The 26474-nt window shown below is 41.0% G+C and overlaps 1 protein-coding gene across 5 annotated transcripts in view; it reads left to right on the plus strand.

Moving 5' to 3' along the window:
* The window catches only part of ralgps2 (Ral GEF with PH domain and SH3 binding motif 2), a 252065-nt gene that overhangs the window by 197042 nt on the left and 28549 nt on the right, over positions 1-26474 (plus strand). For 4 of the 5 annotated variants that reach the window (XM_078407415.1, XM_078407417.1, XM_078407419.1 and 1 more), the window contains one exon: positions 9201-9306. In XM_078407415.1, coding sequence (XP_078263541.1) covers positions 9201-9306 — 106 coding nt within the window. Of the gene's footprint in view, positions 1-9200; positions 9307-14583; positions 14616-26474 lie in introns of those variants that run through there. The other variant, XM_078407420.1, reaches the window with a different exon arrangement.

Raw genomic sequence — 26474 nt, forward strand, 5'->3', positions numbered from 1 at the left:
AATGGGGTGACCAAGTCAGATATTTGGCTGTTCATCTGGTAATCACTTGCTTGAAGGAACTTGGAATAGAGTGGCCCTTTTAGAAGTTTAATCGAAAGCCGACATATGACATGAGCTGCCAACATAGCTAACTGAGTGCAATTACGATTTCAATGCTGGAAATTTTGGCCTGGAATAGAACCAGATGTTTGGTTTCTATGTATAGTGTAAGGCTCATTCGCCAATGTGCTTCACAAGGTGAATTGTTGATAGTTTGAAGCTGGACTCCAAATATGCGCATGTGCAAGTGCTGTCTGCATAATTGCAGTTCAGTGACTGAAGTTCAAGTGAGCTTGGTTCTTTAGTGAAGGTGACATAAGCTGAACAGTTTGCATTCACCCTGTGGCAGCTTGTTGAATGAGACAGACAGCATTGCAGCAGGCAAGATTGTGGAAAGTGTTGAGGCAGTGACACGGCTTTGATTCTAATGTCTGAAATGAATTACTGTACTTATTTTTGGGCCTGTTGATTAATATCATGGCTTGCATGCCATCGTGAAGGAGGTGAGTGATGGACTTGAACTTTTTTGAGAATGATGCTCCACAGTCTCACCATTGGCAGAATCAAAGGCTGTTGTGAAGCCAGACAGGCAACAAAAAATGATTGATGCTGCTTGTCACTTTTCACTTGGATTTCATGTACAATGAAGATTTTGTCTATTATGTCTTCGGATAAGTGGAATTCACACTGCAATTTGGGGAGCAGCTCTTTGGCCACTGAGAAAATAATTGATTTGAATCTTGTCAATGACTATTAGCTTTAAAAAAATATGTTTTAACTATATTTTCTGAATTATCTGGACTGTTGCTGTGAAATCTATCTCTGAATGTAAAAGCATTTGAGGAGATCATTGTTTTTAAAATTGGTTCCATTTCAAGAATGGGGAAATTGACATTTATAGTGTTTCATTTTATTTTTCTCTTAATATGATCTTTATATATTTAAGATCACTGTTTACCAGAGACAATTTGGCCCATTAGGCTATGGTGATTCTGCGATTTTAAGTTGTACAGTGGGACTTACTTTGGGCAGAACTCTTCACTGGGCCATTCAAGCATCTTAAAATGATAATTAACTCATCATTCAGCCAGATATGCCATTTCAAAAATAGCTTTAACTTAACATTTTTCTGGCAATTCCGTAAAACAACTATTTACTCTGTGTTCTTGATACTGTGTATTAAATTTCTAGTATTACTATATGTTCATGTTGCTTTTTACTTTCAGAGTAGTGTTGTAAAAGACTTAAGTTGTGGCATGCATGTGCAATAAGACTAGTTGCTCCTGATCTCAGTCCTAAATTCCCTCTCCTATACTATGAGGTTGATTGCTGTTTCTAGACTCCTCATTTAGGGGGAATATCTTCTCTTTGTGCAGCCTGTCAGCACCTGTGTTAGAATTTTGTGAGTTTTAATGAAATCACCTCCTCAATAAAGAGCCTGCTCAACCTGTGCTCATACAGCAAACTCACAATTACTTAAATTAATCTTGTGAATCTTTGTGCATTACCCTCTAACAAGAAGATCCTTTTTCAGGTGAAGCGACTAATATTACAGAGTAATTCATCTCAGAAAGGCTATATCTAATTGCAGGAAGACATCCCTGGTCCTGTATTCAAATCCTTTTGCAATCGTTCAACATTTTTTGCTACAGTTGTGACTTGTGTTAACATTAATGGTAGCTAATATCTTACCTTTAGAAAACCATTGTTTTTCAGTTTTGTGCACCAAAGGGAATAACTCCATATTTTCATATTTTCCTATGTGATCTGCCATATTTTTGCCCACTTGTCTATATGTTCCTGAAGCCCCTCTAGACACCCCCAACTCACAACACCAGCTATTTGTTTTATCAGCCAACTTGGAACAAATACACTTGACCACTTCAACCAAATCATTGATATCTATCTATCTATCTATCTATCTATCTATATAATACTAAAACTCTGCGGTCCAACATTCCGTATGTATGTATGTATATGTGTATGTACGGAAGATTACTTACAAACCCTACTCCTCCTAGACGGTACACCAAAGCGCTACGATTTTTGTACCGCCGTATTCACCATTAACCTGGGCAACTATTGTAAGTACTTTCGTTCAAATTGAAGCTACCTTTTTAAAGCTAGAGAGATATTAAAGTTTAAATTTTTCATTTCTAACCCTTTTCTTCAAGGGGCTACATTTGTTTCCAAAAGTTTCCAGAAAAGGATTTAGTTTTCAGCAAGGATTTAGTTTTCAGCTTGTGACGGCGGCTACATTGTTTCGAAAAGCTTCCAAGAAGTCTTTTTTGTTATTGCAAGTCAAGTCAAGTCAAGTCAGTTTTATTTGTATAGCACATTTAAAAACAACCCACGTTGACCAAAGTACTGCACATCTGATTAGGAAAAAACAAACAAACATCTGATTAGGGAAAAAAAAAAAGAATGAAGGCTATAGTGGTCACTTGACATACACAGATCAGGAGGACGGGCCCAACGGGCACACTTGGAGAGTAAGAGTGGGGCTGGGGGAGGAGAGAATGGGGGGTGTGGGGACGGGCCCAACGGGCCCTCTTTTCCGGGCCCAACGGGCACACTTGGAGAGTAAGAGTGGGGCTGGGGGAGTGAGAATGGGGGGTGTGGGGACGGGCCCAACGGGCCCTCTTTTCTAGTAGATTATAAATAGCTGAGGTTCATCACTAATAACAGCCTCACAAGCAGAGAAGGATTGTTTATCCAATTGCAGTTCATGTCAGTAAACCCCAAATGCATGTGTGCTGATTTTGTTGATGAACTGACCTTATCAAATGCCTTATGAAAATCCGAATGTGCCACATTCATGTCAAGAGTGTTTAATTGTCATATGTACCAAAAGAGAACAATTTCATTCTCACCATTGTCCCCATATCAATTTCACTTGATATCCTTAAGATGTTCCAGTAGATTAAATAAACATGGTTTTCCTTTGTTAAATTTACACTGAGTTTGCTTAATTATATTTCTGGTTCATACTGCATGGAAACAGCCCAGTTTGTCCATGCCAGACAAGATGCCCCAACTCAGCTTGTTCTATTTGTTTGATTTTGACCCACATCTCTCCAAGCCTTTCCTTTCAAGATGTTCTCTGGTTACATTGTTCATTAATAATGTTGGCATTTTCGCAACCACTGACATCAGTTTAGTTGTTCTCTATTTTCTCTTTTTTTCTCATTGCTTACATTGTAGGATTACCTTACAATCCACAAGAACAATACCAGAATTTATAGTACCTTTAAACCCACCTCTTTCAAAAATCTGTGATGTAGATGATCATCCCCTTATAATTTAATGTTTTTATTGAGCAGGGTTCTGTAATAATTATTCTTGCAAATTTGCAAATGTATACAGTGGGCATTATAAACAAATAAATGCTCATTCACCATCCACCATTTAAACAATCACATTAGGTGGAAAATACAAAATGAAAGTTGTCTGGTAAGAGAAAATTGGAATCCACTAAGCTTTGTGTGCATATGATCCTAAAAACCATAAACCTTAAATTATCTAATTTACCTAACAGGAAAATAATGAATTGCAATCTTAAAAGTGGAGACTACGAAAAATAAATTGGATGTTTTAAATGTTGCTTTTTATTTTCAAACTTACAATAAAATTGAATGGAGGGACTGACATATGAGGAAAAAATGGGTCGACTGGGCTTGTATTCATTGGAATTTAGGATGAGAGGGGATCTTATAGAAACGTATAAAATTCGTTAGCAATTGGACAGGCTATAAACGACTATTGACTATTGGCTAGATGCAGGAAAAATGTTCCCCATGTTGGGGGAGTTCAGAACCAGGAGTCACAGTTTAAGAATAAGGGGTAGGCCATTGAGGATTGAAATGAGGAAAAACTTTTTCACCCAGAGAGTTGTGAATCTGTGGAATTCTCTGCCACAGCAGGCTGTGGAGGGCATTTCACTGGATGGTTTCAACAGAGAGTTTGATTTAGCTCTTAGGGCTATCGGAATCAATGGATATGGGGATAAAGCAGGAACGGGTACTGATTTTGGATGATCAGCCATGATCATATTGAGTGGCGGTGCTGGCTCGAAGGGCCGAATGGCCTACTCCTGCACCTATTTTCTATGTTTCTAATTCTGCAGGAGCCGTTTCTATTATTCCCTGTGTCCAGTGCCACGAGTTGGGAGGAATGGCTCTCGAGGGCACATGAAAGCAAACAGGTAACAATCAGAGAACAATTCAGGTTGTTCAATTCCATCCTGTCCAAGATGTATAATCAGGTTGGGTGATACTAAAATAGATTAATATATCTGCTTCCTCTCTTTTGAATCAACTTACTAATGTGGTGGTGGATTTTGAAATTTGGATTGCCTTTCTATCTTTGGGTGTTTGATTCAGTCTTTTTCTGATCTCGGCTGTATTTATTGTATTGGTACATTCTGATTTGTTTCTTGTTGTGAAAATCAAAATAATTTTAATTTTATTTTTAATGACAATAACTGTACTACGAAGAGTTAAACATGTTCTAATTTGGAGTATTTAATGCAAGGAGGCCGTGTTATTATTTGGTATATACTTTGTATTTACAAATGTACTATAAAAGTTTTGCTGAAAAATCGGTGGTGAACCAACCCTTTTAGTATCTTATTCCGTAAAAGCAATACATTGTTAGCTCGCTTTGCGCTACCTCACAGATCACTAATTTATTGTAGTTCTGGAATCCAAACTTGCAAATCTCCTGTATCTTTTTCAACAAAAAAGCATGCAATCGGGTTGCCTGCTGCTATAGGAAAATCAGGTTCAAACTCCTGGCCTCTCTTAGTGTTCTAGCATCATAAAATGCTGATCTCATTGCTGCAGTTTGTTGTGAAGCGAGAGTGTGCACAGTAGATACCTGTAAGAGCTGACATTGGAGCAGCTGGGGCAAATCATGCAGCCATTCAGCACTATGGTGCCAGGCTCAGAGTTACATTCTGCCCAACAAATTGTGGGGGACTAGCGGCTATTCCATGTATCAACGTCTTATCGAGTCCACATCACAAGATTAGAAATTGTTGAGCCAGAGCTAAACACACTTCTCGGCATCAACATACAATAGCGTCTTGCGCTTCTTGTGCGTAGTGGTGGAAAGATTGGTGGAAACAGGGCCACGACGTGAACGCTGTTTCCTTGACCCCATGTATCAACTGATTGCCAAGATCATAGTCTTTCTTATCACTTCCTGCTTGTATGATGGAAAGGTTTGGCTTTTCTGACCTTTAGCCACACAACTCTCCCTTGCCTAGAGATTTACCTATTTAATAAACTTGTTGAGTTGCTACCATAGAGAAATCTCTAGATTGGGAAGACCTGTGCAACAAAAGAGATGGGTGGAAACCAGCTTCCATCACATCAAACAGGAGAAGATGAGGCAGACCTGTACTTATCATACTGCTTGCAAATATTGTGTGCAGTTTTGGTCTCCTTGTGTTACCAGTGTACTCAACCATTGCTCACAACAGCATCCTATGCACATGATCTCAGTGGCTAAGTCCCCACTGAGCCATGCACAAATGAGATTATGTTAACCATTTCATTGGTGCTGGTGCCGACTAGAGAGCTGTTTCAGCCAAGTTCCTGAAACGACATTGTGTAGCAATCTTAAGGCACATTGTGTCGCAAACCTAAGGCACATTCCTTGTATATGCACATACTTGGCCAATAAACTTATTGATTGATTGATTGATTCATTCATTCATTCAATGATCAAGGCAGGTGTTCTTGCTGGTGGTTTTCAACAGGTCTCGGGCATAACAGCATTGCCAGTAAAGTCCCTCTCTTTAGGGTCTCTCTCTTTTTGCGAAGATTCCACCAGTGTGGTGTGCCACTATGCATTTAGTTTTGACAAAATATCAGAACTCAATATGAGTTCACGTGTTTTATTGAAATAGTTGATCTCAGCAGGAAAGGTGTGTCAAGTGGTTCAGAAACTAGAGCTAAGAAAAAGCCAGTCATCTCGGGTTCCTGCACCAATCATCTTTCAGTGATCTGTGCATGGAAGATCATGTGTGTGGATTCATGTGGGTTGACTATGAATTCTCATTATAATCAATTAACATTATTTTGAATCACTTAAACAAGAAATTTAGTGCTCATGAAATCATATTCCATCAACAGTCTACATTCTCAACAGAATATGAACTGAATTAGAAAGGAGCAAATTGATATTAGAAACATAGACACATAGAAAATAGGTGCAGGAGGAGGCCATTTGGCCCTTTGAGCCCTCACCGCCATTCATTTGATCATGGCTGATCATCCACAATCAATAACCCGTGCCTGCCTTCTCCCCATATCCCTTGATTCCGCTAGCCCCTCGTGCTCAATTAACTCTCTTTTAAATTCATCCATTGAATTGGCGTCTACTGCCTTCTGTGGCAGAGATTCCACAAATTTACAACTCTCTGGGAGAATTTTTTTTTCTCATCTCAGTTTTAAATGGCCTCCCCTTTATTGTTAGACTGTGGCCCCTGGTTCTGGACTCCCCCCAACATTGGGGACATTTGTTCTGCATCTAGCTTGCCCAGGCCTTTTATAATTTTACACGTTTCTATAAGATCCCCTCTCATCCTTCTAAATTCCAGTGAATTCAAGCCCAGTCTTTCCAATCTTTCCTCATATGACAGTCCCGCCATCCCAGGGATTAACCTCGTGAACCTATGCTGCACTGCCTCAATAGCAAGAATGTCCTTCCTCAAATTGAAAACTGCACACAATTCAAATTAGGAGACCAAAACTGCACACAATATATGCATTTTGGCATTTTCCTGGCAATATATGCACAATATATTCTTGGAAGTATAAGAAAATAACTGCTGATGCTGGTACAAATCGATTTATTCACAAAATGCTGGAGTAACTCAGCAGGTCAGGCAGCATCTCGGGAGAGAAGGAATGGGTGACGTTTCGGGTCGAGACCCTTCTTCAGACTGATGTCGGGGGTGGGACAAAGGAAGGATATAGGTGGAGACAGGAAGATAGAGGGAGATCTGGGAAGGAGGAGGGGAAGGGAGGGACAGAGGAGCTATCTGAAGTTGGAGAAGTCGACGTTCATACCACCGGGCCGCAAACTGCCCAGGCGAAATATGAGGTGCTGCTCCTCCAATTTCCGGCGGGCCTCACTATGGCACTGGAGGAGGCCCATGACAGAGAGGTCAGACTGGGAATGGGAGGGGGAGTTAAAGTGCTGGGCCACCGGGAGATCAGTTGCGTTAATGCGGACCGAGCGCAGGTGTTCAGCGAAGCGATCGCCGAGCCTGCGCTTGGTTTCGCCGATATAGATGAGTTGACATCTAGAGCAGCGGATGCAATAGATGAGGTTGGAGGAGGTGCAGGTGAACCTCTGTCTCACCTGGAAAGAATGTTTGGGTCCTTTGATGGAGTTGAGGGGGGAGGTAAAGGGACAGGTGTTGCATCTCGTGCGGTTGCAAGGGAAAGTGCCCGGGGTTAGGGTGGTTTGGGTAGGAAGGGACGAGTGGACCAGGGAGTTGCGGAGGGAACGGTCTCTGCGGAATGCAGAGAGGGGAGCGGATGGGAAGATATGGCCAGTGGTGGGGTCCTGTTGTAGGTGACGGAAATGTTGGTGGATGATATGTTGGATCCGCTGGCTGGTGGGGTGGAAGGTGAGAACGAGGGGGATCCTGTCCTTGTTGCGAGTGGGGGGATGGGGAGCAAGAGCGGAGCTGCGGGATGTAGAAGAGACCCTAGTGAGAGCCTCATCTATAATGGAGGAGGGGAAGCCCCGTTTTCTGAAAAACGAGGACATCTCGGAAGCCCTAGTCTGAAACACCTCATCCCGGGCGCAGATGCGGCGTAGACGGAGGAATTGGGAGTAGCGGATAGACTTTTTGCAGGGGACCGGGTGGGAAGAAGTGTAGTCCAGATAGCTGTGCGAGTCGGTGGGCTTGTAATAAATGTCCGTCACTAGTTTTTCTCCTGTGATGGAGATGGTGAGGTCCAGAAACGGGAGGGAGATGTCAGAGATAGTCCAGGTATATTTAAGGGCAGGATGGAAATTGGAGGTGAAGTGTATAAAGTCAGTGAGTTCTGCATGGGTGCAAGAGGTAGCACCAATGCAGTCGTCGATGTAGCGGAGGTAGAGTTCGGGGATGGGGCCAGTGTACGTCTGGAACAGGGATTGTTCGACGTACCCGACAAAGAGGCAGGCGTAGCTAGGGCCCATGCGAGTGCCCATAGCTACGCCTCTGGTTTGGAGGAAGTGGGAGGAGTCAAAGGAGAAGTTGTTGAGGGTAAGAACCAGCTCTGCTAGGCGGAGGAGAGTGTTGGTCGATGGGGATTGGCTGGTTCTACGGTCGAGGAAGAAACGGAGGGCTTCGAGACCATCCTTGTGGGGGATGGAAGTGTAGAGTGACTGGACATCCATGGTGAAAATGAGGGAGTGGGGGCCTGGGAACCGGAAGTTATCCAAGAGATGGAGAGCGTGTGAGGTGTCTTGGACGTAGGTGGGGAGGGATTTGACCAGGGGGGATAGGATGGAGTCGAGATAGGTAGAGATCTCACCTCCTCCAACCTCATCTATAGGGACTATTCTAATTTTCAGCAGTGTAATGAAGTTGTGATATAATGTTATAAAGTCAGCCTCACTACATCTTGATTGAAGTGAAACATTTCGAGGAAGTAGCTAAGATTAATTTAGAAATATCCATTTCATGTATGGTTATTATTATGTATTATTTGCAGTAATTGCAGGGTGGTCAGCAGGCTCCTGATTAATGGTGATCTAACCATGATCAATTCTGGTACATGTATTTTTAACAGAAATTATTTTTCAGCTATGCTATTCAAAATTTATTTGAAAACATACTCTGCAAGGTTGAGCTTGAAACATATGTTTCAAACTGATAATTTCAAACAAATAATGGCTGCAGTGTCTCCACTGATATAGGGGGGCAGATAATTTAACATTTCAATGGTGAAATTTAAATACAATTCCTTTGGATATATGGCGGATTCTGTGAATAGTGTGGGAAAAGTGGCCTTCTGGATTTTACATTTCTAGAAAGAATTGCATTCTGGCACCTTTCAGGTTAATGTGCATTGAATATTCTTGAACCACTTGGATTGTTGAATTGTAACACTGATTAACACTGATTATCACCTTGTCTTTTTTTTTACCAGTTCTGTGGAATCTGAAGAGCTCGCAATAAACCTCTTCCCAGGATGTGTTACAATTCAAGGAGTTCTGAGAAGGAAAACATTACTGAAAGAAGGCAAAAAGCCCACGGTAGGCAAAGATTTTCAATAATGTTAACAGAAAACTAGCATTGGTGCATAGCTCATCCAACAAACCAGATGATATAACTTACATATAATATAGGAGCTACAATATATCTGATGTAAGTTATTTTATATTTTTTCTTAATTTTGTCATTATTAAAGACCAAGGTGTAAATACATATTTGCCTACATACATACTTGGAATTGCAAGAAGGATGAAATTTGTTCTATGGTTAAACACAGTCATTATTTGACCTCCTTCAGGATGAATATAGGACAAGGATAAATGTATAAGTTTGTGCAATAAAGATATCAAATATATTTGATTAGATATGGTTGATTGCTGATATTTATGTTGGTAGTTTGTGTTATGGATGTTTAAGTATATCCTTGCAAACAGCTTTCTTCAATGTTCAATAAGACAATTGTGCACCCATTTTCAGAGTGTGATCCATAAGAGCCATTGGTTAAAATCTAAATCTCCGGTAAAAAGATAGAAAATAGAAGTGTGAACCTAATGTGGTATGTAGTGGAGTATTCATTGTTTAATACTATTCTCAGTTAGAGTGCCTGGTGCTGCTCCCAGCATGCCCTTCTGGACTTCATATTAAATCTGGCTTGATAGTAATGGTAGAGTGAGCTATGAAGTCACATATTATAATTTAGATAATGCTTCTGCTGTACATCTCATGAATCCCCTGTTTTGAGTTGTCATGCCGATCAGAGTGTATTCCATTTAGTAAGTTTATTGCTAACAATTTGGATCATATCCTCTGTGCAAATATGGGGCTCTGTGTCCCTGGCACTTACTTCTATTTCATGAACAGATATAACAGTCTCAGATAGATTGGTCAAGAGACATGGTCAAATAAATTATCCCTTGGCTAAAAACAAAGCATTGGAGGAACTCAGCAACTTAGGTAACATCTGTGGAGGGAAATGGATAGAAGATGTTTTGGGTCGGGTCCGTTCTTCACTCTGTTGGAGTCAATGGGAGAAAACTGGTAAAGAGAGATGGGGCAAAGCCTGGCAAGTGACAGGTGAATACAGATGAGGAGGTGTGATTGGCAAATGGGTGGAAACAGTGAAAAAGACTGGAGCTGAAAAGGAGACAAAAGGGAGTCAGATAAGGAAGGAAACAGATGAGTGAACTGTAAAGCTGGAGAGAAGGTACATGGATGGAAGGGGACAGCAAGAAGGGGAAAGAGGAGCGTAAAAGGGGGGAATGTATCCCTGATGTTGGTTTCACATTACGTGCTGCAGATTCTGTTGGCTGTCCTTCAGGGTTCTGCCTGTTTGATAAGGAGTGGTGCCATCAAGCCGTTCTGTGCTCTCACTTCTTTCAGTGTTTCCTCCGGGTTTTGCTAAACGTGGAAGAGTACTTATTCTTTTGATGAAGCAGGAAAGTAGGTGATAATCAGTAGGAGGTTTCCTTGCCCTTGTTTCTTCAGGTACCATAATATCTCATAGGGTGTTTAATCAATATTGAAAACTCCAGTGGGCTCCCTTCTGTCCTAATACCATTGTGCCACCACTTCTGATAGGTCTGTCTTGCTGGAGAGACAAGGCATACCCAGAGATTCTGTCAGATGAATCTGCACTTTATAATTCCATGAGTATGACATTGTCCCTCATTCAGATATTACGGAGGCATAAAAATCCCTCCAGTATGTCCATTCCGAGTGCCGACATGACATTCCGATTTATAAAGCAACTCCTCCATCTCTTACCTGCCTCACTATCACATCTGAAACATTGAAACTCTGGAACACTTTTCTGCCAGTTATGTCCCACTCACAGCCAAATCTCCGTAATGGCCACAATATCATAGAACCTGGATCAGCGTTTCGAACCAAGTTCATCCATTTTACCCACAATACTCCTTGCATTGAAGTAAACACACTTCAAGCCATTAATTTCACCATTTTTATTAACCTCTCCCTGCCTGTCCTTCCTTTGAGACTTACTGGTCCTAACCTCTAACTTCCCATCAGTCCTTCCATTTGGTGACATGCTGTTCTGCTCTCACCCCTTTGCCACTCCAATTTAAAGCCTGAAAAGTAGCATTAGCGACCTCCCTGCAAGGATATTTGTCCCCCTGCAGCAGGTGCAACCCATCCCAGAAAATGCAGAATCCCTGCCCCCTGCACCAACTCCTCAGCAACGCATTCATCTGACCTATCCTATTCCTAACGTGCCAAGCAGGGATAGGGGAATGCAGTGAGCCCATAGTGTTTGCAAAGGAATGTTGATAGGGTAGGTGCGTGATGAAAAAAACAGTTAGATGAAGTACTATGTGGGAAATCTCAGGTTATCCACTTAGTTAGGAAGAATGGGAGAGCATTGCTTCCTTTAACTTGATCTAGTCTACAGAATTCTGCAGTATACAGAGATCTGAGAATCGTTGTATTTGAAGCACAGGTTAACGTTCGGGGACAGCAAGAGATTAGAAGGCTGCAACTAGATTGTTATACATTTAGGTCTCTTTATTTCAGGAAAAATAAATGTGCATTGAATACAGTTTAGAGAATGTTCACTGGGTTGATTTTTGATGTGAAGGGATCTTCTTGGGAGGAAAAGTTGGATCTGTACTCATTGGTTTATCTGTTTAAAGAATGTGGGTTATCTTATTAAAACAAAAAAAATTGATAGGATTTGTGCAGAGAGGATGCTTTCTTTCTTTGGGGAACTAAAACTAGAAGATACGCTTTCATAATGATAGATTGTAGCGATGTGAGGAATTTCTTTGATTATACTGAATTTTGTAACGCTCTATTTCAAAGAATAGAGGGGTAGGGTACTGACATAGATAGAAAATTGGTTGGCAGACAGAAAGCAAAGAGTGGGGATAAATGGGTCCCTTTCAGAATGGCAGGCAGTAACTAGTGGGGTACCTCAAGGCTCGGTGCGGGGACCGCAGCTATTTACAATATACATTAATGACTTGGATGAAGGGATTAAAAGTAACATTAGCAAATTTGCAGATGACACAAAGCTGGGTGGCAGTGTGAACTGTGAGGAAGATACTATGAGGTTGCAGGGTAACTTGGACAGGGTGTGTGAGTGAGCGGATGCATGGCAGATGCAGTTTAATGTGAATAAGTGTGAGGTTATCCACTTTGGTGGTAAGAATAGGAAGGCAGATTATTATCTGAATGGTGTCAAGTTAGGAAAAGGGGACGTACAACGAGATCTGGGTGTCCTAAAGCTGGCCGCTCGCCTTGCCACGCCGCTCGCCCGAACTCGCCTTGCCGCTGGCCCCGCATCGCCTCGCTGCGAAGCGTGAGGCTCGTTGATGTTGAGAGGGGTTGGGGTGCGGGGGAGGGGGACGGGAGTGGGAGTGGGGATCGGGGGAGTGGAGGAAGGGAGCTGGAGAGTGGGGCTGGGAGGGGAGTGGGGGAGGAGGGGTGGGGAGGGGTAGTGGATTTGGGGGGAAAGGGGGGGAGGAGTTGGGTTTAGTAGGAAGGGGAGAGGGGTGGTGGGGGGAGTGGTAGTGGGGGGCAGGGGCAGTGGGGGGGAATGGTAATGGGGGGGGTTAGGGTTGGGGGGGACATGGACCGTTGTGATTTGCTGTTGAAGACCACTGGAGCAAGTATGTCTTCATTAGGTATGTGCAGTTTTTAAAAATGAAACTCTTTCTTCACAACTTAGTCATACATTTTATGACCATTGTTCTTTTATTCAACACCGAGCGAATTGGGATGTGTAAGGAAAAAGCAAAATAGAAAAAACAAAACAAAACAATTTTTTCTTTGTGTAGTAAAAAGTATTTCTGTTCAATAACCTTTCTATAATAATAGAATATACTCATGGTAGGCCTGACATTGTACATGTAGTCCAAGAACTACAGACTGTTGGAAATTATAGTCATTTTTCACACGTGAATGTAGCGCAACGCATACGCGCATTTGGCGTGCATACTTTTTTTTTGCTGAAAAGTTGCATTACGCGCCATATTATAAATTTTGATGTAAAATTCTGAATTTTTTTACATCAAAATTCTGAATTTGTAAAATCAAATGTTGGGAGGTCTTGGTATGGGGAGAAGGCAGGGACGGGGTATTGATTGAGAATGATCAGCCATGATCACATTGAATGGTGGTGCTGGCTCGAAGGGCCGAATGGCCTACTCCTGCAACTATTGTCTATTGTCTATTATTGTCTAATAGTGGAGGCTAAATCATTGAATATATTCAAGGCTAATTTAGACAGCTTATTTGACAACAAGGAAGTCTAGGATTCTTAGGAACAAGAGAGAACGTAGGGATTAAACCAAGATCAGGTTTAGGAAACACTTTTTGTGGATATGTGGATTTCACATGACAAAAGTCTTGAAATGTTGTATTCTCCGACCTTTCTATTTTGTTTTTCATTATTAGTCGCACTGACAGCTCAACCTCTTCTGTGTACCTCTAGGCTCTTAAGAGGTGAGGAAGATCTAGTCCATGGGTTTTAGTGGCAATGAGCCAGTGTATCTTCATGGAAAATTAATCAGCTTTGCAACAGATTGGATGTGCAATTATAAATAGTTTTTTTTTAGATGGAGTACCGATATTTTGTACAAGCTGGCTCAGGCTGAATATGGGCCGACAGGGCATATGGAATTATTGATAGAGAAATTGAGTTTATGACACTCATGAAATATGATCTGTAGCAGAGGAAATCTTGATTTATCACATCTTGACAGACAGTCTGTTGGAATACCAGCAGTTCTGAACCAGAGAGGAATGGTGAAGAAATTACATGTGATTGCTTTCAGCATATATTGGGAAATACAAACAAACTAAATATCAGTGCTTGGATTTGAGAGGGTACTGTTTGGTCTGTCTGATGGATGAATTGAAATGATTTATCTTTAATTTTATGGGGAGAAAATGCTTAATAATAAACTGAGGTTTAATTATGGAATATAGTTTTTGCAGAGACCCAGAGATGTTGCAGTGTACGCATTTTCAAGTTGACAACTGAAAGTGGAAAATTGCTCCATCCCCATGGAGTTGTTAAATAACAGGTGTTATAGTTGACAGAGCAGCTTTCTGCTGAGTTTGGAGTAATTAATGGTCATGGCCAAGGGAAATAATTTAAGACAGTTTTTTCTGGAAGATATATTTATAAAAAAAAAAAATTTAACATGAAGAAAAGATAGTGCTTTATTGGAAAGGGGTTGCTTCACTTGCTTAATATTTGTAATGTCTGTTACTACTTGGTCACACTGTTTATGTTATGGTGTACTAAACTTTCCAAACGTCTTCCTGCAAATATTTATTTTGCTCTTGCCGTCAAGGAAAGAAGAAAATAAACCGGAAAAATTTTGTGTCAAATGGATCGTCATGAGTGGGCAGCACTGACAAGGACAGCATTTAATGCTCACCTCTAATTTTCTTAGAGGTGGTGGCGTAGAGCCACTTTGAGCTGTTTCACCACGCCCTGTGATGACGAAACAAGGAGTAGGATTATAAGGTCAGGAGTTCTGGGATTTCAACTCTCCCAGTGTATATCAGTGTATTTTCAAGTGTTAGTAAAAGGCTTGGAGAGGAATTTAAAAGTGATAAAATTCGCATTCCCTTCTAGGTAATTGTGGATCAGGGAAAGTCTGTTTGCCGAGATAACGCAGTGCAATTAACAGATGGTTCGTCCTGCAGTCACATTGTGTTTGTGGTAAGGGCAGTGAATGTTATAGGTGCTAATTGGCTTCCTGTTCAAGCAGATTTCTTTATCCCAATGTTTATCTTAGTGTGGCGTAGGAATTGGATTCTAACTCTGAGATTGTGGCCCTGATTTGGACCCCCTTATTTGGGGTAGGTGCCAATTTTGTATGTTTCTATGCGACTACCTCTCATTGAAAGTGCAGAGCCCAAATGGAGAAACAAAAACATCCACAGATAGGATGTGCAGGAAAAAACAAGTGATGGACTGATAATTCAAAATGCGCAAGGGGCAAAATGCCAAGGACAAATACCGAGTTGATGTTTCCTCTGACTAAGATAAAAAAGAAATGGGAGCATGGTATGGTGGCACCAAGTGCCTTAATCTTTAGCAATAGATAAAGTGCTGGAGGAAGCTAGTAGGTTGAAGCAGCATCTGTGGAAGGAATTTAACAGATGAGGTTTCAATTTGTGACCCTTCACCAGACTCAAGTGATGCAGTGGGATCCAGTGGTGTTGGTGTCAGGAGCCTGGTGTCAGGGGCAAATTAGCAATCCTTGATTGATGTCTGGAAAGAAAATAAGTAGTGGTTGAAAGGATGGATCAGGTGCAGCAGAGTAGATGTCCATGGCACATTTAGGAAAGCAAGACCCGGAGCGGTATGAACAACTGAGAAGGGCAGAAGGTAGCATCACACGGAGAGGGTAGACCGTAAGACTCCGAGGGAAATCTGTTGGGAGATGCATAAGCACCTGAGATCCTGGGTGAGAGAGTCTGGGTACGAAAGTCCCTGTAAAGGAGGAGAGGCTTAGCAATCACAGAGGGGGAGCTGTGTAAGGGAATCTCTCAGAATTCCTGTCAGAAAGAGGAGGAAAACTTCTTCAAAGTGAGCAGATTTTGAGGATATTTTGCAACGGAGCAGTAAAATAGAGACATAAGTGACTGGATGCTGGAAACAAGCAAAGAATGAACTGCTGAAGGACCTCAACAAGCTTGGCAGCATTTGCGGAGGGAAATGGACGGATTACATGTTGGGCCAGGACCCTTTTCAGAGTGATGTTGGTCCCTTGCACAAAAAGACTGCATGGATTATTGATCATAATAGGAACTTGCTGGAAAGTACTTGAATCCCGAATAATGAGCCATTTTTTAAATCCCGCTATAATTTTATATGAAAATTATTTACCCTTGATGAACATTTTTGGAATTGGTTTTGCATCTGAAAACCTGTTAGGGTGCTGAGGCATTTTAATAATGCTACTGAAAATGTCAAGAAAGCCCCCCTACAGACCTTTGTTATTTGTGGCTTCAACTCCAATTTTCCTCTACATTTTGTGTAAAGCATATGGAAAATTACCTATGCTGTGTATTTTCTCCCATGTTTGCATCTGGCCAACATTTCCTGACTAGTTTTGGCTTGCATAAAGAGAATTGCCGGTTGACTGGAGTAACGTGAGCTAACTGTAGCCTGCTAGTCTGTGGTAAAATAGAATGGCTGACAGAAAATAAGAATTTGTCCAGCTGAATCACATTCTTACATTAGTATTAATTTTAATTTAGTTGAAGTTGAAGTACAATATTTTTCATTCTTTTTAACTTAATCCTATCTGATTTTTTTTAAATGTCTCTTTTTATACGAGATATTTAAATGATGTCAAAAGAGAGTTCTGGAACAGTGTTTCAGAATCATGCCTACCCTTATTTGAGTGGTACTGGTATGTCAGTTGCAGCCTTGAGAAAATATAGGGGTGAATGAGGGTGGCAGCCAAATCAATCATGCCTATTAATGATCTTTTGGCAAGGCTAAATATTCAGCATTTTCAGTTTTATAATTGCAATCAATTAAGTTTCAATATATTTTTTCTGCTGTTAACTTGGAACTAAAACGTCAACTTGAAACACGTCTCATGTACCAGGAAGTATCTTTAAATGAACTCAGAGTTCATGGGAATATTTCAGTATGAAGCTATTATATTTGAAAGAACAATTTGTGCAGCCAAGTGCTGTTCAATTAGATTTATTTCTCCCCAATAATTGGAGGAGAATAAAGGACATTCATTATTTTCTGATTCTCTACATCTTAGCGTACTGCAGAGTATGATGCAGGTTTAGCTTTGTCATGCTATTATATTTCTAATCTCCATAACCTTAATTTTTGGAGCTCCCCTATCAATAAGTTTGCAGGAAGCAAGTTAAAAAATGGAGAACTGTTCAGAATAATTCTGAACATGTCCAGGTGATCACTTTTTTCGGGCCATAAACAATGATAGCCTAAGGAGTTAAGGAGAAATTATCGGGTATACGTCCAATTAAATAATGCCACCATTATACGTTTGAGAGAAAGTGTTTGCAGGATTTCCACATGCACAAAATTACAAAAAGGCAGGATATGTACTGATCAAAGTGAAGTTGAAAATCAGTGCTGGAATATGTATTTCCCTTGTATTGCCATATTTTTTGCATTGAGTGTCCACATCTTCTGAATGTTTGCAGAGTGAAAGTCCACTACACGCTTGCCATAGTGCAGGCTTGGACAAGCTTTGGTGTGATTTTACTGCTTCCACAGCAGCTAATCATAATGCCTTCCTCAAATTCATATTTTACTGCCAAGTAACTGGCAGCTATTTTGCTTTAAAAGAGAATTCTCATATGTTCATTTAATCTTTTTCAAGCATCCTCCTCTGTTTAACAATTTCATTGCAGTAATAATTTAATCAGGCCATGTTCAATGCTGAGCTCAATCAAGTACTCCTGGTTCTGCAAATATTGAGGAAATGAAAACGGTCCAGTTCTGCAATCGCAAAACTCCTGATAGCCTGTGAAGTTGAAACCATTTAGTAACTGTAATTAAACATGAGAAAATAAGAATGCAGTTGCAGGAATTCTGTTTTCGTGCTTTTTCAAGAGCCATGATAGCTATTTAGTATTTTTTTCCTTAATGCAAGAAAATAAATTAAGTTTTACCAAAGGGGCTAACAATATAAGAATTTTCAGCTCTTCCAAGAATGACCTGTAAGAGAAAACAGCTTTTGCACAGACCAGCTGCTCAACATATCCACCTCCAAAGATATGATCTGAAAACCGGTCTGTGAATCCTCAGAATGTCTAATGTTCAAATTCATGTAGCAGCAAGGTCTCTTGGGGTGGGGGAGGAGGATTGAAATGATTTGGAAAATATGTCTCTTGATCATCATGACCAATTAAAATTGGCATCCATCTGTCCAAATAAGCCAATCTGCCTCTGTTATTTCTAAAATATTGAAAGCAGACAAACCAACGATAAAAAAAACAAGACACTAATAAATATTGGTTATTAGAGGAACCTCCATGTACGTGGATACATGTATCATTGAAAATTAATGTGTAGGTGGGGAAGGGAAACAATTTGGAAGTCATATGCAATGTAGTTCTTTATTATAAGAGGATTTGATAACAGAAGTAAAGACATATTACTGCAATTATGTAGCACCCTGGTGAGACAAAACCTGGGACAATATGTTCACAGTTTAAGTCTAGTTAATGATGACGAGAGAAGGACTGCATTGAAAAATCACTAGTTTGATACCAGGAATGGAACTCTTCTGAGGAGTGTTCAAGCAGTGTTATATGCTCTTAAGTTTAGAAGAATGAGAGATAATTTCAGTTAAACATCTAAATATTCATACGGGGTTGACTGAGCAGATCTATGCTGGGGTGTATGAAACCAGAGTCCACAGTCTCAAAATAAGAAGTTGTCCATTTAAGATTGACAGAAGAAGATATTTCTTTACCTAGAATGATGTGAGTCTTTAAAATTCTTTACCCAAGTAGGCTATGGAAGCTTGGTCACACCAACACCTCTACTTCCTGAGAAGGCTTAGGAAGTTCGGCATGTCCCCAACAACTCTCACCAACTTCTACAGATGCGCAGTTGAAATCATTTTATCTGGATGCATCACAGCATGGTTTGGGAACAGCTCCATCCAAGACTGCAAGAAATTGCACAGAATTGTGGATGCAGCCCAGACCATCACACAAACCAATCTCCCTTCTATTGACTCCATTGTACCTCATGCTACCTTGGCGAGACCACCAGCATAATCAATGACATGGCACACCCTGGCCACTCCCTCTTCTACCCTCTCCCATCAGGCAAAAGGTATTGAAGTGTGAAAACGCACGTCTCCAGATTCAAGACATTTTCTTCCCATCTGTACACAATGAATAGCTTGATTGTAATCATGTATTGTCTTTCCGATGACTGGTTTACACGCAACAAAAGTTTTTCACTACCTTGGTACACGTGACAATAAACTAAACTCAACTCAACTATCCTACTGCGGTTGTACAGGGCCCTGGTGAGACCACACTTAGAGTATTGCTTGCAGTTTCAGTCTCCTAATTTGAGGAAGGACATTCTTGCTATTGAGGGAGTGCAGCGTAAGTTCACCAGGTTAATTCCCAGGATAGCGGGACTGACATATGATGAAAGAATGGATTGACTGGGCTTATATTCACTGGAATTGAGAATAATGAGAGGGGATCTTATAGAAACATATAAAATTCTTAAGGGTTTGGACAGAGTAGATGCAGGAAAATTGTTCCCCATGTTGGGGAGTCCAGAACCAGGGGTCACAGTGTAAGAATAAGGGGCAGGCCATTTAGGAATGAGATGAGGAAATGTTTTTTCACCCAGAGAGTTGTGAATCTGTGGAATTCTCTGCACAGAAGGCAATGGAGGCCAATTCACTGGATGTTTTCAAGAGGGAGTTGGATATAGCTCTTGGGGCTAACGGAATCAAGGGATATGGGGAGAAAGCAGGAACGGGGTACTGTTTTTGGATGATCAGCCATGATCATATTGATTGGCGGTGCTGGCTCGAAGGGCTGAATGGCCTACTCGTGCACCAATTTTCTACGTTGAAAACAATGATTAGTAGATATTTGGATATTAAGAGATCTGAGGTATATAGTGACAATGGTGCAATGGTAAAGGATTAGGCACAAGTAACTGAATGGCTTAATCCTACTTGTGTTCTTATTGCTGTCAAAAAACTAACATACAACTGACCTCTTGTATGCTTTGTTCATTGCTCAACCCTCTGAATAAAATTTCATAGCAAGAACTTGGGAAATATGGAGCACTATCTATTATCTTGGGAATGATCATTCAGCAAAAGCATACATTGATGATGAATTTCACTGCCTACAATGCGCCAGCATGGCCTTTGGTTAATAGAAGGAAAGGGTATTTCAAGATTAAGGCCTAAATTTTGGCTCAAAACGTGGTCTACTGAGCAGCAGTGTTCATTTCCTTTCAATATGTTCTGAAACATGGACTAATTCCAACAGGCATCTCAAGGCACTGGAAAAATACCACGAATGCCGTCTGCAGAAAAGCCTCCAAATTCACACAAAGTCAAGAAAAACAACATCGGTGTCCTCTCTCAACCTTAATATGGAGGTTCTGTTGCATTCAGCCATTCATATTGGGCAGGCCATATATTTTGCATACCTAATAATGGACTCCTGAAACAGACACACTATTTCAAGTTCTGTCATGAGAAAAGATTGCTAGTAGACAGAGGGAAGGAAAATCAATGATATTCTTGGAGAACCAAAACATCCTACCTAATATTTTCTGTGCCGTGATCTCATAGGGTGGAGAAGGATAATTTGGAATGGTATTGAGAACCTTGACCATGCACTGGGGACACACAGAAACCAATCAAAAGTGACAAAAGGAGTAGATCGTATCTTACAGACGATCTCTGCACACTCACCCACACTTTTGGCTGCCATCAGCTCCATCAATACAAAAATCTGCTGTTGCCTCAGTGTCCTAATTGGCCAATTTGGAACTTACAAAACTCAAGTGGAAGTTATCTTGGAACCTAAGGATTTGCTCAATTTTTTTTCATTAGTAGTTCTTCAGATTCTCATGCCAATATTTTCATTATGAAGTGTTTTTCTTCAGTATCATTCTTCAATTTCATCTGCAGTCATTAGTTAAAACGCACTGTTCAGTTTACAGAGCTCTCTGGAGCACGAGAATTTTCTTCAGATGAGGATTTTGATAACATTTCAAGCACTGAGAAACATGAAATAAAAGCTTGATATTAAGGAGCACTGCGAGATGGTCAGGAAGGAGAGTTTAGTAACATGGATCAAAACAACAACTTCTCCCTCAATGTCAGCAAGATAAAGGAATTAGTTATTGACTTTAGGAAACCAGGTAATTTCACGCATCCAAGTCTGCATCAATGATACAGAGTTCATCAGCGTAAATATCACCACCAATTTGTCCTGGATCAACCACATTGACGCAATGACCAAGAAGCACACCAACGCTTCTACTTCTTCAGAAGACGAAGAAAGTTAGGCGTGTCTCCAATGACAATTTATGAATGAGATCCATCACGGCTTGGTTTTGCAACTGGTCTGTTGAAGACCACGAGAAATTGAACATAGATGTGGACGTGGCCCAGTACATCACGCGAACCAGTCCTCCCTCACCCCCACTGACTCTATCTGCACTTCACGATGCCTCGGGAAAGCAGCCATCATAATCAACAACCACTCACACCCTGGTCATTCTCCCAAACAGAAGATTCAAAAACTTAAAAGCATGACCTGTAGATTTGAGACAGCTTCTTTCCCACTGTTATCAGACTGACATATCATGAGTTAAGGATGTATTCCCGACCCCCTAACCTATCTTGGGCCGTACACATTTTTTAAAATCTGTACTCTCTCGATAGCTGTCACATTATATCCTGCACTTCGTTTTCTTTCTCTTGTTGGACTACCTGTTGTATTGTGTATGGATTGATTACACTCATGTGTGGTAGATTTGCCTGGATGCCTTGCAAAAAAAGGTTTTCCACTGTTTCGCAGGGTGGCACAAGAGCGCAAAGGTAGAGTTTCTGCCTTAAAATGTCAGAGAACCCGGGTTCGATCCTGGTGACGGGTGCTGTCTGTACAGAGATGGTACCGTGTGGGTTTTCTCCGGGTGCTCTGGTTTCCTCCCACACTCCAAAGATGTACATAGTTTGTAGGTTAATAGACTTCTGTAAATTGTCCCTAGTGTGTAGGATAGTGCCAGTGTACGGGTGATCGATGGGCCAAAGGGCCTGTTTCCATGCTGTATCTCTAAAGTCTGAAGTAAAGTATAAGCTTGACAAGAAGTAATACCAACAGAAGCAGTAGTTTCAATAGTGCCACTTCATAAATTCACAGTACCTCATCTTAAATAGTTTTGATGCAATATAGGACATGGGATCCAAATTCTAAGTGGTTTATTCAGGTTAGTTTGGGACTGTAATCACAATACAATACAATACAATACAATACAATATACAATACAATATATCTTTATTGTCATTGTACAGGGGTACAACGAGATTGGGAATGCGCCTCCCATACGATGCAATAATTTGATTAGCTAGTCAGTATTAATTTAAACAACAACAACCCAGCGAAACAAATTGTAACAGTTTTAAGACAGAATAAAGTGCAAGTAGATCTGTGCCGGATCACTGTGCGTTATGACCATCTGGCTCAGCAGGACCGGTTCATAGCAGCTATGGCCCTAGATGAAGCTATGACCCCATCTAGCTTCAAAAAGGAAGGAGAAATAGCGTGAATATTGGAATCAGAAGAAAAGATTCAAGGTGACAAAAGTGAGTAGAGCTGATGTAGCATATTTTCATGGGTTAGTGATTTATTATTTACTCAATACGCTGCAACGAGAATGACTGCTGACATCTTGGGAAGATCATATGGAACCAATGAAGCAAAATTTTGAATACACCTTAGCCGAAATATATTGGCAGGATGTGAGGCTGTTTTTATAGTTTCGAAAGATAAAGAAAGATGTCTGCACACAATTATGTTGGATGCTGCCCTTTGAAGTAGATCTTTTTTATAACAGCAGTGGAAAAAGAGACGTGTGTACTCCTTGTCTTTGGTGAACAGAAATCAGAAGTACTATCAATTGAAACTGCATGTTTTGGAAAGGAATATATATGTGTAGCACATTTCATTTTCCTTGTGTTCAGTCGCAAAGTGCTTAATACCAAGGGTAATTTAAACTTGGAGTTAATTTCTTTGATCTGAGTACCCTTGACACCATCCCACAGAATACAATCTGGTCCAGCTTTGCCACCAACAAGAAGTCAAAACGGCTTTTTGCTTGTTGAGAAACATTAAAGTCTCAGGATCAGACTATATCACAATTAAAACTCTAACACTTGGCCGAAAGGAATTTCAATCACATATGTTCAGAAATACCATAATTATGAAATGTTCTTTGAGAGGACGGGTAATTTGTATTTAAATGCACGAAGTATAAAAAATAAAGTGGATGAGCTTGAGGCTCAGTTACACATTGGCAAGTATGATGTTGTGGGAATCACTGAGACATGGCTACAAGAGGACCAGGGCTAGGAACTGAATATTCAGGGGTACACAACATATAGAAAAGACAGACAGGTGGGCAGAGCAGGTGGGATCTGTTGGTGAGGAATGATATTCACTCCCTTGCAAGGGGTGACATAGAATCAGGAGATGTAGAATCAGTATGGATAGAAATGAGGAATTGTAAGGGTAAAAAGACCCTAATGGGAGTTATCTACAGGCCCCCAAACAGTAGCCTCGACATAGGGTGCAAGTTGAATCAGGAGCTAAAATTGGCATGTCGCAAATGCAATGCTACGGTGGTTATGGGAGATTAAAACATGCAGGTAGACTGGGAAAATCAGGTTGGTAATGGACCCCAGGAAAGAGAGTTTGTGGAGTGCCTCCGAGATGGATTCTTAGAACAGCTTGTTCTAGAAGGCAATTCTGGATTTAGTGTTGTGTAATGAACCTGATCTGATAAGGAGACTCAAGGTAAAAGAGCCATTAGGAGGCAGTGATCACAATATGATAAGTTTTACTCTACAAATTGAGAGGGAGAAGGGAAAATCGGAAGTGTCAGTATTACAGTATGGCAAAGGGGATTACAGAGGCATGAGGCAGGAGCTGGCCAGAATTGACTGGAAGGAGGCCCTAGCAGGGAAGACGGTGGAACAGCAATGGCAGGTATTCCTGGGAATAATGCAGAAGTTGCAGGATCAATTTATCCCAAAGAGGAGGAAAGATTCTAAGGGGAGTAAGAGGCACCCGTGGCTGACAAGGGAAGTCAAGGACAACATAAAAATAAAAGAGAAGAAGTATAACAAAGCAAAGAAGAGTGGGAAGCCAGAGGATTGGGACTCTTTTAAAGAGCAACAGAAGATAACTAAAAAGGAAATACGGGGAGAAAAGATGAGGTACGAGGGTAAACTAGCCAATAATATAAAGGAGGATAAAGATGGATGTGGTGTACCTTGACTTTCAGAAAGCCTTCGACAAGGTTCCACATAGGAGATTAGTGGGCAAAATTAGAGCACATGGTATTGGAGGTAGGGTACTGACATGGATAGAAAATTGGTTGACAGAAAGCAAAGAGTGGGGATAAATGGGTCCCTTTCAGAATGGCAGGCAGTAACTAGTGGGGTACAGCAAGGCTCGGTGCTGGGACCGCAGCTATTTACAATATACATTAATGGCTTGGATGAAGGGATTAAAAGTACCATTAGCAAATTTGCAGATGATACAAAGCTGGGTGGTAGTGTGAACTGTGAGGAAGATGCTATGAGGTTGCAGGGTGACTTGGACAGGTTGTGTGAGTGGGCGAATGCATGGCAGATGCAGTTTAATGTGGATAAGTGTGCGATTATCCACTTTGGTGGTAAGAATAGGAAGGCAGAGTATTATCTGAATTGTGTCAAGTTAGGAAAAGGGGACGTACAACGAGATCTGGGTGTCCTAGTGCATCAGTCACTGAAAGGAAGCATGCAGGTACAGCAGGCAGTGAAGAAAGCCAATGGAATGTTGGCCTTCATAACAAGAGGAATTGAGTATAGGAGCAAAGAGGTCCTTCTGCAGTTGTACAGGGCCCTAGTGAGACCGCACCTGGAGTACTGTGTGCAGTTTTGGTCTCCAAATTTGAGGAAGGATATTCTTGCTATTGAGAGCTTGCAGCGTATGTTTACTCGGTTAATTCCCGGAATGGCGGGACTGTCATATGTTGAAAGACTGGAGCGACTAGGCTTGTATACACTGGAATTTAGAAGGATGAGAGGGGATCTTATCGTAACGTATAAGATTATTAAGGGGTTGGACACGTTAGAGGCAGGAAACATATTCCCAATGTTGGGGGAGTCCAGAACCAGGGGCCACAGTTTAAGAATAAGGGGTAGGCCATTTAGAACGGAGATGAGGAAAAACATTTTCAGTCAGAGAGTTGTGAATCTGTGGAATTCTCTGCCTCAGAAGGCAGTGGAGGCCAATTCTCTGAATGCATTCAAAAGAAAGCTAGATAGAGCTCTTAAGGATAGCGGAGTCAGGGGGTATGGGGAGAAGGTAGGAACGGGGTACTGATTGAGAATGATCAGCCATGATCACATTGAATGGCGGTGCTGGCTCGAAGGGCCGAATGGCCTCCTCCTGCACCTATTGTCAATTGTCTATAACTTAAAATTTGGAATTGTTGTCCGTGTGATTTTAATGGCATTTTGCACTCAGCATGCAGCAATTTGTTTGAATTTTATTTGTATTTTATGAGAGGAAAATCTGATTTCAGTTTTCTCTCTTAAAAGTCAACGCTTCATCAAACGTAGCCTAATGGGTCCTTATTGACCTTTATGGTGGAATGACCTCTCAACGTTTTATTGGGTATCACAACTGGATTTCTTACCATTCGTGATCAATATCCTTACACAACTTCCTGAAAATAAAACTGGGTTGTAAAAACAAAATACAGGAACAGTTTATTATTCTTTTCCTTTCTCATTCCAACAGGTTCACTGATTCATTTTTGTGCCCGATGAGCTTCTTACCACACAACCTTTCCTTTACCAATACAACTGAATTCCATTTCTCTTACAATGCGTGCCTTCAACCCAGCTCACTGCAGCTTAAACTTTCATGTATCATTCTCCCTCTGCACCCGACCAACTGAAACATCTTCTAATCAGCCTGCATGAACTTAAACTCATCCAAAACATTCCTGCGTGTAACTCGCACAATTCCATTCACCGCACTTTTATTAGTTCACAGTTTAATAATGTTTCAATATTAACATTTTCATTTCTTTATGGCCTTGCTTACACTTTGTCGGTCACCTTCTTCAGCCTTTGAAAGTTGAACACTTAAGTAGCATTTTTCCATTTATGGCCTCTTACACATCCCTGGTTTTAATCATTTCACCATTGATGGCTGTGCTTGTAGCCAATGCTCTTATCTGGAATTCTCTCTTTAACACTCTCCTGCTTTTGTGCGCGTTAAACAATGTTTCTTTGAGTAAGCTGTATCTTCTTATTTGGCACAGTCAATTTTTATTTGATGTCCCACATATGAAGCACCTTGGAATATTTTACTATGTTTAAAGGGACTAGAAGACGATCATTTAGATTAAAAGACCTTCTGCTCAGGAAATATGGAAAGCCGGTGACTAAATTGAAAG

The sequence above is a fragment of the Rhinoraja longicauda genome, chromosome 11, assembly GCF_053455715.1.
Source record: "Rhinoraja longicauda isolate Sanriku21f chromosome 11, sRhiLon1.1, whole genome shotgun sequence".
In the NCBI taxonomy this organism is placed as follows: Eukaryota; Metazoa; Chordata; class Chondrichthyes; order Rajiformes; family Arhynchobatidae; genus Rhinoraja; species Rhinoraja longicauda.